Raw genomic sequence first — 14,052 nt, forward strand, 5'->3', positions numbered from 1 at the left:
AATGTCATCAGTGGTGATGACTGGCCAAAAACATAAATGGGAGGAAAATATTGTATTTAGCGGCATGTAAGGGACTAAACTCATGAAATTTGTTATTGGGCGACTTTGTGCAGTTTTTTGTATTTTTTTAGTCAATTCAGGTGAGTGGAGAGATTGCACACGTTATTCTTTAGTATCGAGAAGAGAGCTTTGGTTGGTAGCTGCAAATTGTGAGTTAAAGTCGGTGGAAGTCTTGAGGACTTATTTAATTATACTTTGCCAATGAGGGGAAGCAGAGTTTAAAAATTTTTGAGATCTTACTCAGAGAAAGTGATCAATTTTGAGGATGGGGACCAGGTCTCAAGACCTACATGATCGTTGCGTAATGTTGGGTCACTCATCAGATAATGGAACCTTTTTTGTAGAGAATTCAATGTTCTCAACAAAATCATTGATGTAATTTTCTACTAAACTCACTTGTTCCCCAGCTACAACGTAAAAACCACGTGAAGATTTTTCATTACAGCGAAATAATCCACGAATTCATTCGAAAACTAAGATGGATAATGTGTCTATGACGTTTTGCCCACCGAATGTGACGTTCAGCGAGATATGGGTGGACCACGGTGTCTCCAAGTGCTTCATAGACACTATCAGTGCGAGTGTCATAGCCTCTTACATTTTGATTTGTGGCTCGGTGCAGCTATGGATTTACAAAAAATGGGGAACATCATCCGGTGCCACTCGAGTCCCCATCAGCAGGCTCTACAATCTCCAGAAGTTCTTCCTCTACTTTGTACCTATCCTCAGTGTACTGAGGATCATCCTCCAGGCGACTGTCCTGGATGACAAACAAGTCTATGGATACATGGTAAACAGTCATTGACTATTCTTAAAAAATCGGGTAAAGAGGCCAATAGGGTAACACCATCGGTAGGGAATAAACACTAGAAAAAAACATTTTTCTTCCTCAGATACTCACAACCGTCTTGACAACAATTGTCTATCCCTATTCAGTGTATATCCTGATGATTGAACGCCACAAACTCCTTCCCAGCGTTCCGCCTCGTGGTCATGGGGTCGTTCTCCTCGGTTTCTGGACCCTCGCCTTCATCGGAGAGAACCTCGTCTTCATAAATATTGGAAAAGCCGAGTGGTGGTTCCACCTGAACACGTACGTCTCCCAAATTGTTGGCAGAACAATATTTTCTTGAATGAAATTCCTATCACCCAGAGGATGTCGAGTGAAAATCCTCAATCCGCCGGCGAATTCTTCATCTCAAAATAATTCCACTGGGCATTTATTTATAAATAAATGTTTCAGGTTGAGCGATCAGATAGAGATGGCACTGTTTGTACTCAGATACGTGAGCAATCTCATGATTTTTGCACTTGGTCTGAGGGCACCTGGAATTATCGGTCACTCTGAAATCGATTATGGTTCATTGAACGATGACATGGGGTCGAGATCCGCTTATTATCATGATGTACGTATTGGAAACTATGTTTATGTAATTCTTGTTATCAAACTGATGTAAGCCATTATAACAATTTTTTTTTAGTTTCAAAGCACTTTTCTATGTGACAACGTATTTTTATTTTTCAATAGAGACCAGATGATGCATCTTCAACTTGGAAAAATGTCTGGTACAAAATAACAACGCTATCGCCCTTCCTGTGGCCGAAAAAAGACTGTTTACTTCAGTTCAGAGTTTTATTCTGCTTCATGCTCCTGATAGCCGGTCGTATTATCAATTTATACGTACCGATTTATAATAAGAAGATTGTGGACAGCATGACTGTGGATGTTTTGAAATTCAGGTTTACTTGGGGAATTTTCTGAACGGATATCATCAACAGACAATTGATTTTTTATTGATAAATTTAAATTTCTGGTTCAGGTGGGACTTGATACTGATCTACGTGGCTTTTAAATTCCTGCAGGGGGGAGGCACAGGTGGTATGGGAGTTTTGAACAATTTGAGGTCCTTTCTATGGATCAGGATACAACAGTTTACAACTCGCGAAGTCGAAGTCGAATTATTCAGGTGAAAAACATTTTGCCCCATCCCTCCGCTACAGATCAATATCATGATTCAATTGGAGATCATAAAAACCAATGATTTGAGGGCTTCTATTCGAAGCCAAAGAAACAAATTCAAATTGAAAAATTCCAAATTGTCTTGTCCCTCCAGGCACCTGCACAGTCTGAGTCTTCGCTGGCACCTGTCTCGAAAGACCGGTGAAGTCTTAAGGATAATGGACCGTGGAACCGACTCCATAAATAATCTCCTCAACTACATCCTCTTCTCGATAGTCCCCACCATCGTCGACATTCTCGTGGCCATTGTCTTCTTCATTTCTGCCTTCAACAAGTGGTTCGGACTGATTGTCTTCAGCACGATGACCCTCTACATCGCCGCCACGATCCTCATCACGGAGTGGAGAACCAAGTTCCAGAGGAGAATGAATCTGGCTGATAATGCGAGAAACGCCAGGAGTGTCGACAGCCTCCTGAACTTCGAGACTGTCAAGTATTATGGGGCTGAGCCCTACGAGGTCGAGAACTACCGAGAAGCCATTCTCAAGTATCAGGTCGAGGAGTGGCACTCGGTTGTCACTCTGAATATTCTCAATACTGTGCAGAATGTCATTGTCTGCGCTGGCCTGCTTGGGGGCTCAATGCTCTGTCTCCACGAAATTGTTTATGAAAAAAGACTGACTGTTGGAGATTACGTGCTGTTTGCCAGCTATATTATTCAGCTCTATGTTCCTTTGAACTTTTTCGGGACTTATTACAGGTGAGACATGTGTTTTATCACTTCCTCCATTCAATTTTAACCGAAAAAAATGGTCCAACAATTTCAGAGCCATTCAAAAAAATTTTGTGGACATGGAGAACATGTTTGAGCTTCTCCGGGAGGAGCAGGAGGTGATAGACGCTCCAGGCGCAGGTCCTCTGATAGTCAAACGAGGAAAAGTGGAATTTTCGAATGTTTCCTTTGGTTATGCACCCGAGAAGATAATCCTCAAGAACGTGAGCTTTACAGTACCAGCTGGAAAGACTGTAGCCCTTGTAGGGCCATCAGGAGCTGGTAAATCAACCATAATGAGGCTTCTCTTCAGGTTTTACGACGTTGATCAAGGATCAATTTCCATTGATGAACAGAATGTCAAAACTGTTAAACAGGAATCCCTGAGAAATGCCATTGGTGTTGTTCCTCAGGACACCGTCTTATTCAATAATACTATCAAGTATAATATTCAATATGGAAGAATTGATGCTCCCGAGGCCGATGTTATAGCTGCATCAAAATCAGCAGATATTCATGATAAAATACGAACATTCCCGGATCAATATGAAACACAGGTGAGTTTCTTATAATGAATTTTCCTTTCTCTCGCTTCCGGGCTTATTGCCATCCTACAAGAACCCATCCCTTACAATTATGATTCAAATTAAACACTAGGTGGGAGAGAGAGGCCTACGCCTCAGTGGTGGGGAGAAGCAACGAGTGGCGATAGCCCGAACAATGCTAAAGGCTCCAAAAATCGTTCTCTTGGACGAAGCGACTAGTGCTCTTGATACCCAGACAGAACGTAACATTCAGGCGGCATTAAACCGTATTTGTGCGAACAGAACGACTATTATAATCGCCCACAGACTCTCTACTATTATTCACGCAGACGAGATTCTCGTCCTGAAGGAGGGGGAAATAGTGGAGAGGGGAAAACACGAGGAGTTGATATCTTTCGGAGGGATTTACCACGACATGTGGCAGGCCCAGCTTCAAGCGGAATCAGAGGCAACGGAAGTGCCTCTCGAGAATGGCGAGGCAAAGGCAGATCATAGCAATAGAGCTGGGAGCAATAGTCATCCATAGGGAAATTAAAGGTTTCGGTTTTTCTGAGAGAAACTCGGATCAATTTACTTTGATCTCATCTTCAGGATTTTAGTTCTATTTTATCCGGCATCTCTGGGGGAATTTATTTATTTCTCCGGCCCTGAAGTCCTCATTATTGATTCACGATTAATTCAATTAGGAGGGAAAGTGAGAATTTGATTAGCGAAAGTTTATGAATATTTTTTTATTGTTTTTAGGAAAAATGTTTGTCGACGTTTTCGGGAAATTATTGGGATAGAATTGGAGATAGAGAATGTATAAGTGTAAGTTTAAGAAGTAGATTTATTGCATTGAAGATATTTTAACATATTTGGGAGAGCTGAAACCCCAATAAATCTATATTTCTTGAATGTATTTAAATGTCTATCGTATTTTCATTGAACATATCCTCGTAATTTTCTTCAGCACTTTGTTGATTGAGCAGCCAATCCTCGTCGTAAATCAATCGATTGTCCATCGTTGAGGGCTGGAGAACAGTCATTATACTGATTAATCCAAAAATTATCCAGTAAGTAATCTGAGGAAAAAATAATTATTGGTTCAATATTATTTATTTGTTATTTCTATCCTCACTTGTATGTATCATCACTTTTATTCCCCTTGATATCAACGAATGATCCTTATTTTTTCTTACAAACGATGCGACCTCCATAATTTTCCATCTTTCATTAATTAAAGAATCAATAGTCATTTAGGATAATTTTGACATTTTGGCTATTTTACAAGAGTTAGGAAAACAAATGAATATTCCCTTTGAGGTGTAGCAATTGCAATTTAAATTAACCACGAGAGGTGTACGCCACCTCTAGATGGTGGCTTGTCCCCCGCGGTCGCCCAATCTCACATGCCTTGAACCGTCTAGTCAAGAACTAACACGTTTATGCTTGATACGAAGCTCAGGAGCCGAACCCTAACCTCTTTTGTAAAACGAAACGTTTATGATTAGAATGGAATGGCTGCCCAGCACTTCATTCTGACTTCAAACATTTTTGCCCATTGAATACAATATTTTTGTCTCTCTATTTACTGGGAGAACATTAGTGTAACTCAGATTAATATATCGTGAAGGGAGAGAATGAACTTTAAATGTAAAAAAAAAATGTGCCGTGTCCATACTTCGCTCAGAAAATCGTGCTGGTGAACATTTAAAAACATTCCCTGTCCACCAACATTCGCTGACATTTTAGTGCCTCCAGATAACAATAAATAAATATCACACCACAAAATTCAGTCGTTAACAATAAAGTATAGAGAGATAGTTACAGAAGGATTCCATTCTTGTCAGGACTATGTAGATATTTCGCTTAAAAAAGCAAAGAGAATTTTTTTTGAGATACGATTGATACTCTCTGGATGTAGGAACTGATCCTTTGAAGCATCGAAAACAGTTGTGTTCAACTAATAATTCTTGAACGACTGTTAAAGCATTGATTAATGGAGCAGCTAGACTACAATTGGGCTTTTTCCGTAAATTCTTAAACGCGGGAATAGTGGTGAGTACCATCTACGTGTCTTTCTTATCAGTTGTTTGATATTTGCTAATGCTCCACCATATATTCTCGCAAAAGACAACTGATAAACTCCTCATGTGTTGCATGTAATGTAGTTATTTTCGTGATTGAACTAACCATATGTTTCCGAATGGTTATTTTGAACATCATGGTTTTCTGTGATTCATTACTCTTTGTTTATTTTTTTTATTTAATTTTATTGAACTAAAGACGATCTATCTCCAATTAATTTGGATAGCTTTTAAGTTTAATAGAATATTCTTATCATGATATGATTTTTTTTCTCTCTTCGTTACTGACATTTAGTAGAAAAAATGCAGTTCGAGTATAACTCGAATATAATTGTTTCCCCCATACGAAGCTGTGTTAAATCGTTATCAAGTTCTTTGGATTATTTATGTTTATGCGTTTCGGGAGGTCTCATTCCTCGCTTTATGATCACTGCACTGTCATTTATTGCATTGATGTTACAAAAGTCTTTTTTGTTTGCCATTTTCACAAGCTTTTCGAATTCACAACTTCTTCGTCTAAAGCCTGTTGTGAATGTTATCTATTTATATTTGTTGAAGCATTGGAAAAATTAATTTACCCCCCGCGATTCATTCTATTTCATTTTATATGGACAATCCAACGATTACAGATGAGGTGACAAATGTTCTTGAAATGCGGAACAGGTCGATTGGCTTCATATTTTTATCAGTACTGGTGTGGGGGTTCATCACATATTTTTTATTTCTCGCTCGGCCGGTTGGAAAAGAAGACCAGAAGGTACTAAAATTAGGTGAATTATACCATCTTCTGAAGGACTACAGCACTTTCTTTCAGGAACATGCTTTATCTCATCAAATTGACACATTGAAGAAACAAGTGAAGCAGCAAATATCAGACAACCAACTGCTCCTAGAGAAGATTATTGAACAAGGCCAAAAAAGTTAGTTTACAATGGATGGAGTTTCCTGGAAATTGATTTTGTATTCACAATCGTGGGTTTTCAGAACTTGATGAGAATGGTGTAACTGACTCGACCCAAGCAGAAGTGGAAGGCAAAGCTCACACCGTTGGCAGAAATGACATCAAATATTCTGGTGATGAATACGGTAAGAAGGCGATCAGCAAGGGTGAAGGCATACAGGTTTCACCGGGGCACAACCTGAAAAGTCGGGTAAGGATCAAAGAAAAGAAAATTCAACGAAAGTAAAATTCTATCTAAGTCATTCTCGTCAGATGTTTTCAATAGAACTTCTTCGATTCGCCAACAAATTCCAAGCTAATTCTCAAATGGTTCTGACAATCCCTCTATCTCATTTAGAGCAAAATCATTTTTTGTAAATCCAGGAAACATCGCCACTGGAGAAATTACGAGCTCTCGCAGCGTTCAAACCGACGAATGGAGCACCAGTAATCCCGGTTATTGTGTTCTCATGCAATCGGGTAACCGTCGGGAGGTGTCTCGACCAGCTGATAAAATTACGTCCAAGTGCAGAACAATTTCCGATAATTGTTTCACAGGATTGTAATCATCAGCAAACGTCGGATGTTATTAGATCTTATGGAGAAAAAGTCGTACATATTCAGCAACCTGATCAATCCGACATAGATATTCCGCCCCGAGAGAAAAAATTCAAAGGATACTTCAAAATAGCGCGTCACTACGGATGGGCCTTAAATCGAGTTTTTCTCGAGATTGGTTTCGAAACAGCAATAATCGTAGAGGATGACTTGGACATTGCACCCGATTTTTTTGAGTACTTCTTAGGCACTTATCCACTATTGATCGCTGATAAATCACTGTGGTGTATCTCAGCCTGGAACGATAATGGAAAATTGACTTTAGTTGACCCTAGTGCACCCGAATTATTATACCGAACCGATTTCTTCCCGGGTTTAGGATGGATGCTCACCAAAGCGTTGTGGCTGGAATTGTCACCGAAATGGCCGAAGGCGTAAGGAACTACATTATTTATATTACTGATTGAAGTCTGCTGTTAATCGAACATGTCATCTGTCATTAAAAGAATGTGACGATTGATATTCTTTCCCAGGTATTGGGACGATTGGATTCGTCAGCCAGAGCAACGTAAAGATAGGGCTTGCATCAGACCCGAATTATCCAGAACCAGAACGTTTGGAAAAATTGGTGTTAGCAAGTAAGTTTGCACGTTTTCTTCTCCAATTTTTTTTCGCTCCGATTCAGTGGTATAAATCCTAACGTTTGCAGGAATTATTCTTCCGACTTAAAGGAAGCTTTTAATGCTAATGTCGACAATGTTTTTTTCCAGTGGATTGTTTTATGAAAAACATCTCAAGTTCATAAAACTGAATGATCAAAGTGTGCCTTTTACTAAAATGAATTTAACGTATTTATTGAAGGTGAGAGAACAGCCTCGCTATCGTTCTTGAAGCTCAATGATACTTATTATTAACATGTCAAATTAATTCCAGAGCAATTACGACATCGATTTTATGAATGGTGTTTATCAAGCGACAGTAGTGAAGGTTCCAGATTTAAAGGGCGGTAATATTATTGCTTCCGGTCCAGTGAGAATTCCTTATTTTCATCGTATATCGTACAAGACTTCTGCCAAGATGCTTGGTCTTATGGATGATTTCCGAGTGAGTGGTAGTCAATTAATAAAAAAATAGAAGAATGACGGTATTTAAATTGCTGAATGCAAATCCACTAAAAAATTATGCTTCATTATTAACTCCAGAAATCATAATGTATTGATTACTGCCGTTATTGATCCCTTCATATTTTACAATTTTTGTTTCAGAGTGGGGTCCCGAGAACTGGTTATCGCGGAGTTGTAACATTTTTCTACAACAATCGACGTGTTCATCTAGCACCCAACAAAGACTGGAATGGGTACGACATAACATGGAGCTAACATCTAAAATACATTTTTCTAAATGTTTTGTAGTAAATTTTTGATTGTCTGGATTTATTTTGATTACCACCTGATGAGACTTACCGAAGGCCAAAATACAAAGTCTACCAAGATGCGAATAGGAAAGGATAATGTAGTCGATTAAAACCATTTAATCGTGTTTATGTTTGTTGACCAAACCTTGAGATCAGTCTATCGAATAATTTTTTGCATAGATAATTGATTATGTATAACTGTCCGAGTGAAGAGGGGCGCAATAGACCGAATGTTTTCACTAACAAAGATGCGATTTGTATGCTGTGCATTGATTTCTTTATTATCGCCTAAAGACTGTTATGGTTTTATAAAACTAACTAGAGGAGTTTAACGTAAAAAAGTGTAGACCTCAGTTGAAACGAAGCATAAAATAATAAGGATGTTTGGAGAGTAATAAAGAAATTTCCTTCAACCAGAATGATATTAGTACCTGGTATAATTTTTTCCGGATAGACCGCGAATGAAAGAAAATTGTTACACTGTCGTGATGAGAAAATACTACCTCCCAATTCTAAATCCCGAGAAGAGTATTCGTAGGGATGCTGACACTGACGTAATTCCAGTTGAGATATGAGAAAATAGAATGCTCTACTTAGTACATAAAAATGCACTACTCAATTTTAAAAAATGCATATTCATATTGTTCATCTGTTGGGGCATTTCTCTTAAATAAGAAAAAATTCAGTGCTTTTGTATTCGTGAATTAATCGATTAGCGTTAAAAATTAAGGAGCAGTATTTTCAACGTGCAATGATAGTGAATTAAAAATGTTGTACAAATAATAGAAAATATAAATCGACTTTCCAGTGATAATTCGTGTCATTTTATTTTATTCCTGGTTTATTCAATTGAAAAACTAAACATTATTAAATATCCACAAATTTTCAGTTAATTTCACTGTGCAGGAATGAATTCTTACTTTTTTTTCGTTCTGCACGTAATAATTTACACGCTAAACAAGATTAAATTGTCATTGTTAAATATCAAGTAACGAGTTATGAATAATTTTTTATTTACACTTTTGTAGTTGAAGATTAGATGCACAATATGTCAAACAACCCAACTGTGAAGTGTTCCTATAAGAAAAATATGTGTAATTAAAGATCAAATTATAATAAACATTTTGCGGTTTTTCTATGTGGAAATTAGAAATGTCAACATCTACTCATGTCAATTTGATCTGTCATCCCTTAATGAATAACACCAATGAATGAAAAACTACTCACGCCTCGGCGAAAAATTATGATGACGTGTGACTCTTATGTGAATATCTTGTGTCTCTCCTGCAAACGATAGCACCTATAAATTCTAAATAAAACTGATAATAAAAGCAGTCATCACGCTTTGAATTAAAACACACATTTCACGTTTAATCATACAATCACAGTTATTTATTCAATTCAAAAACCTTACGATTAATTAATCAATTCGATTATCAGTTTAAGGACGGAGGGATTAAACGACATTCTTCCGATATTTTTATATTGTTTTGGTGTTGATTAATGAATAGCTCAATCACCATTCACTCAAGTAAAATTGGGCGCATAAAATTGCTGGTAGAATCATGCGAGCCATAAATGCATTTCATATCTTTCGTTTTAGTGTCGTGGGCAATTATTGGAGAGGAGAAATTGATTAATCAATTATTCTCAGCGGCAGATTGTTGGGATACTGTTCTAGCAATAGTTCGCAAGCCACTCGTTGTACCTGTGTCGGGAAGTCGAAACTTTGGCATGTCACACTGTTCACATTTGTCCATTAATGGATGATTATCGAAAGTGCACATACGACAGACCCACGATGGACCATCTCTGTCATCTCTATCGTGATTTGACGGATGAATTCGTGGACCCTGGGGTTCCCAGGCCGGTGGGACGGCCGGTAATGGGGGTCGTGGTCTTGATGTGAATGAGGGGATGTTGAGACTCTGTCCTGTGTAGATTCCCTGATAAAATTCTTCGTTTGTTTCTCCAAATGGAACTGAAAAATATTTGACAGAGTTCTAGGACCACGCTCTATCTCTCTAATTTATCTATCATTGCAAATAGAATTTAATTCAATTAGTGAAGAATATATTTAATGGTTGGGTACCTCTTGGATCAGATCTTTGATCTACTTCGTCGGCCAGCCTATCACACTCTACTTGGAGTTGATAGATTTCACTCCGGAGTTTTTTCTTTAACCCCTGGAACAAAATATATAATTTCATAATTTTTCAAAATATTTTATTATATTCGTGTACCTGAGTAGGCACCGCAGGATCTACGGGCCTCAAGAGAATCTGTAGATCCTTCTTCATTGCTTCCAATCTCAATTTTTCCATCCTCAATTCGTGTGCTAGCCTTTCCTTTCTCTTCAACTGCTCGGTAATTAATTTTTTCTGATTGTCAGTCACTGCAATAATATTCAAAATTTAAATACATTACTGGTGAAATTATTGGTGCGTACTGCAGCACTTACCTTGGTCCAACTGTGCTCCAATGTGATTAGTAGTAATGGAACTAGTCGTCGCTGAAGAAGTTGTTGGCAAAGTGGGACAATTTTGAACGGTATTAGGGATGGTAACACCCACAGCTAACGATCCACTTTTCGCGGAACTCGTTGACGGCCTTGGAAAATGACTGGAGGGCCCCACAACAACTCCTACATAGTTTCGAATTATTTGTCATTACATCTGTTGTAGTACTCAATTCCCCCCACAAAAAAGTTATAATACAAATTCGGCCACCTTCCCTAGATTTTGAGATATTCAGCAAGACTGATCAATAGGCAAAAGTGATCTGTCTCATTTTACCACTTCAATGCCTAATTATACTGCCATCTCTGTGAACCCACCTGTCGATTGATTCGACGTACTCTGCATGGCCGATAGCAACGAATTGGGCCTTGTATGGCCCATTCGCGATTTTATCCTCGCTGCCGCCACACTGCCAACTTTACCAGGACCTATGCTGATCAGCAAGCGACTCTGGAAGCCCCTTGCATCTGACGAAGAAGTTGAATAAGTCAGACTGGACCCTTGAGACCGAATATCAATGGGTGGCTGTGGTTCGGAGGACGGGGGCCTGAGGATGAGACTGACAGAAGTGTAACCTCTTGTATGATCTACAGTCTCACAATCATGATTCCCTGCCAGTCTCGATTCCGTATAATGCGATAGTTGCTCGCCGACTAGATCAGTTCGACTTAAGCGGGGAATTTGACCTATATGAGAATATGATTTAATATCGATCGGCAATCTATCAGCATGATATGATTCAATAGAATAACAATAAAATTACCACTATTGCTAGCAGGACTGCAAGCGACATTTACATTGAGTTCAAATCCCCTCGCTGGTTTCTCTCCACCACAATTATTCCCCGATTTATCGACAACATTGATCGTACTTGCGACCGTTGGATTTGGTAGGTCTTCAAATAAAGCCCTCGAAGAATAGTTACTAACAGCTGACGAAGCCGTAGAACGCGAGGGAAAAGACGTTGCCGGGGAGAATTGTAGTCTCGAATTATTTGGGCTATTGCACTGGCGTGATTTGCCAATGTGCAGGGAATTCGGCCGATGAGGCCGTTGATGATTTCGATGGGTATTTCCAACTATTTTATCATCATTGTTCCTCTCATTATTGATGTCGTAAAGCGATGGTAGTGGCTCAGGTGCTGGGGGCGGAAAGGCACCTGGAGACGATCGTAAATCTTGTGCTGCGCGTAAACTTCTTGTACATATCTCCCTGTCGTGACTATTCTGCAACATATTTCATTGTCATTAATGAAGGGTTGGGGTTATAATTGAGGGTTGTGTAACTCGGTGTTGAGTACACGTATTAGTAATGCAAAAATGAATGAAGTAACACACGGTGAGGAATATCCATTAAAAATTACCAAAGAGAAGACTAAAAATAAATTTTCATTGACAGGCGATGGTTGAGGGCGAAAATAATCTTGTCATCCATATTTTTCTCTCAATAATTGCGACATTTTCTGGAGGGTACGTAACATTTGCTGAATGTTCAAGAATTTCTAATTTCGGGGAGCGCTATATTTGGAAATGGTTTCGTCATTTTTACTGAATAATCCCTTCCATGTACAAACATTAGTTGGAGAATGTAAATTCACACACATAGCATTAGACTATTTTAATTCTTGGGGGTAATGTTCATTTGCTTCCGGCGATGTTTGCACGTAGGTCGATTTCTTCGTGTACCTGGGCGATGCACTGAGACACGATGTAGTCCGGCAATGCTGGAAACTGTTGCTTCAGTTCGTGGAATAGCTGCATGATCACGATGTTAGAGCAATGGCACTCCTCCATTGTAAGGCGCCATTCTTTTGACGAAGGCTACTTGCATGTATTCCTAAATCGAAACATCTTATATTCCAGGTGTATTTTGAAGAACGACGAGTCTCCAGATTGGTGTGCAAACGTCACAGAAGTTCGTCAATTTTAAATCGGAATTGTTGGTATATTGTTGACCTTTGAGGGCTAGGGGGTCAGTTTGAGGAACATATGGGTTTACTTATTTCTAATATTCGTATATGGGAAATGTCCTCTGCCTTTCCCAAGAATATGCATGCAATCAAGTATATCCCATAGAACCTACGGTTTTTCTTCCTCAGTGAACTATTTTGCACGCAAAACTGCAAAACTGCTTAGGTTATGTTCAACACCGGGTGATGAAAGTCTGAATGTAAGATAAACATCACGTCTTCTATCAAAAATCAACTAGATATCAATATTATCACACACTAGAATTTCAATATTTCCCATTATTTCTTGAGGCAAGAAGCATAACAAAGGAAATTACATGTTTTCGTGAATAATTGGATAGAACCACAGGAAAAATGATGTGATACACGAATGTATGAAGAGATAAGTCTACATTTTGACTGAAAAATCAGTAATTTAACACCAAAAAGTATCAACTTACCGGACATCAATCATCGAAAGACCCGAGAAAAAACTTGGAAGTACACAATAATTTATCACTACAGAAAATTCACGTTTTGGTTGAACTACGAAGGTGCACTTGTGACAATTTCTTTCACGTAGAGATCAGGTGACAACGGGTTTTTGTCAATTTCATCTCGTATTTTCTTCAACAACAAAGGGGCAGCTTTGCGGACAACTTTTCTCATCAATCGAGACGAATGATGGAGTGGGAAATATTCTATCGTCCGTTGCTGATAACAGATCAGCTGTTCACTGAGTACAGGACTACGCATGTCGGGTGGAGATCCAAATAAACTCAGGTACCCTCATGATCCCCCAATTTATGATCGGAAGGGATTTTTTAAATTTATTTTAAAATACAGATGGATGCAGAGAAATTGGAATCATTGTTTTACGCCGAGGGATCGGAATAAACGACTTTTCTCTGGTTTGACTTTGGGAAATGGCGGTTTTCACGACGTCAGCACTTCCTATTTACGAATGGATGAAAGGAGCGTATCGTAATCACCGAGTGGTAGACGTTTGGAGGGGCAGCTCTATTTTAAAACTCAACGATCGTGCGAGTGATGGTTTTTTTACACAACTTTCTGAATTATTCTCAAGCGTTTTTTGCCATCTTGAAAATTACGTGAATATGTGGATGAGTAATTACTCCGTCTGATTATTATCATTTGTCTTTAAAATTTAGATGTAAAATCCATTGGAGAACGAGAATTGGGTGGATTTATAAAAATGCTCGAGGTGCGTGGGAGAATTGAAACTTAGGAATCGCTAATGTAGTTT

The 14,052-nt window shown here is 38.7% G+C and overlaps 4 protein-coding genes across 14 annotated transcripts; 2 read left to right on the forward strand and 2 right to left on the reverse strand.

Moving 5' to 3' along the window:
* The first annotated feature begins 10 nt into the window (after positions 1–10).
* LOC135166372 (ATP-binding cassette sub-family B member 6) lies at positions 11–4,238 on the forward strand. Of its 2 annotated transcripts, none has more exons than XM_064128510.1 (9): positions 11–140; positions 492–850; positions 954–1,153; positions 1,304–1,466; positions 1,589–1,800; positions 1,881–2,027; positions 2,175–2,780; positions 2,848–3,349; positions 3,450–4,238. In XM_064128510.1, the coding sequence occupies exons 1-9, from the start codon at positions 83–85 to the stop codon at positions 3,861–3,863; spliced, it is 2,661 nt and encodes an 886-aa protein (XP_063984580.1). In that variant the 5' UTR covers positions 11–82; the 3' UTR covers positions 3,864–4,238. The 2 variants fall into 2 exon arrangements, with proteins under 2 accessions (XP_063984580.1, XP_063984581.1); XM_064128511.1 differs by lacking the exon at positions 11–140 and adding an exon at positions 283–435 and having other exon boundaries at positions 506–850.
* LOC135166401 (uncharacterized) lies at positions 4,149–5,468 on the reverse strand. 7 transcript variants are annotated; one of them, XR_010299669.1, is made up of 2 exons: positions 4,800–4,937; positions 4,149–4,401 (listed from the first exon to the last, which is right to left on the reverse strand). XR_010299669.1 is itself a non-coding variant. In XM_064128563.1 (2 exons), exons 1-2 carry the CDS (start codon positions 5,386–5,388, stop codon positions 4,286–4,288), a joined length of 357 nt encoding a protein of 118 aa, XP_063984633.1. In that variant the 5' UTR covers positions 5,389–5,468; the 3' UTR covers positions 4,149–4,285. The 7 variants fall into 7 exon arrangements, 2 of the variants coding, with proteins under 2 accessions (XP_063984633.1, XP_063984634.1); XR_010299670.1 differs by having other exon boundaries at positions 4,759–4,898; XR_010299668.1 differs by lacking the exon at positions 4,800–4,937 and adding an exon at positions 4,474–4,642.
* Positions 5,236–9,131, forward strand: LOC135166381 (alpha-1,3-mannosyl-glycoprotein 2-beta-N-acetylglucosaminyltransferase). 3 transcript variants are annotated; one of them, XM_064128531.1, is made up of 9 exons: positions 5,236–5,377; positions 6,036–6,163; positions 6,221–6,326; positions 6,391–6,557; positions 6,731–7,338; positions 7,438–7,542; positions 7,675–7,765; positions 7,838–8,008; positions 8,170–9,131. In XM_064128531.1, exons 2-9 carry the CDS (start codon positions 6,059–6,061, stop codon positions 8,281–8,283), a joined length of 1,467 nt encoding a protein of 488 aa, XP_063984601.1. In that variant the 5' UTR covers positions 5,236–5,377; positions 6,036–6,058; the 3' UTR covers positions 8,284–9,131. The 3 variants fall into 3 exon arrangements, 2 of the variants coding, with proteins under 2 accessions (XP_063984601.1, XP_063984600.1); XM_064128530.1 differs by lacking the exon at positions 5,236–5,377 and having other exon boundaries at positions 5,824–6,163; XR_010299664.1 differs by lacking the exons at positions 5,236–5,377; positions 8,170–9,131 and having other exon boundaries at positions 5,797–6,163; positions 7,614–7,765; positions 7,838–7,975.
* Positions 9,132–9,148: 17 nt separating this feature from the next.
* On the reverse strand, positions 9,149–13,690 carry Tab2 (TAK1-associated binding protein 2). Of its 2 annotated transcripts, XM_064128526.1 has the most exons (10): positions 13,247–13,690; positions 12,523–12,673; positions 11,601–12,063; positions 11,155–11,523; positions 10,780–10,962; positions 10,562–10,713; positions 10,411–10,504; positions 10,027–10,299; positions 9,546–9,602; positions 9,149–9,395 (listed from the first exon to the last, which is right to left on the reverse strand). In XM_064128526.1, the coding sequence occupies exons 2-10, from the start codon at positions 12,628–12,630 to the stop codon at positions 9,370–9,372; spliced, it is 1,725 nt and encodes a 574-aa protein (XP_063984596.1). In that variant the 5' UTR covers positions 12,631–12,673; positions 13,247–13,690; the 3' UTR covers positions 9,149–9,369. The 2 variants fall into 2 exon arrangements, with proteins under 2 accessions (XP_063984596.1, XP_063984597.1); XM_064128527.1 differs by lacking the exon at positions 12,523–12,673 and having other exon boundaries at positions 11,601–12,058; positions 13,247–13,688.
* Between the last annotated feature and the right edge of the window lie 362 nt (positions 13,691–14,052).

Source organism: Diachasmimorpha longicaudata, chromosome 10, assembly GCF_034640455.1.
Source record: "Diachasmimorpha longicaudata isolate KC_UGA_2023 chromosome 10, iyDiaLong2, whole genome shotgun sequence".
NCBI lineage: Eukaryota > Metazoa > Arthropoda > Insecta > Hymenoptera > Braconidae > Diachasmimorpha > Diachasmimorpha longicaudata.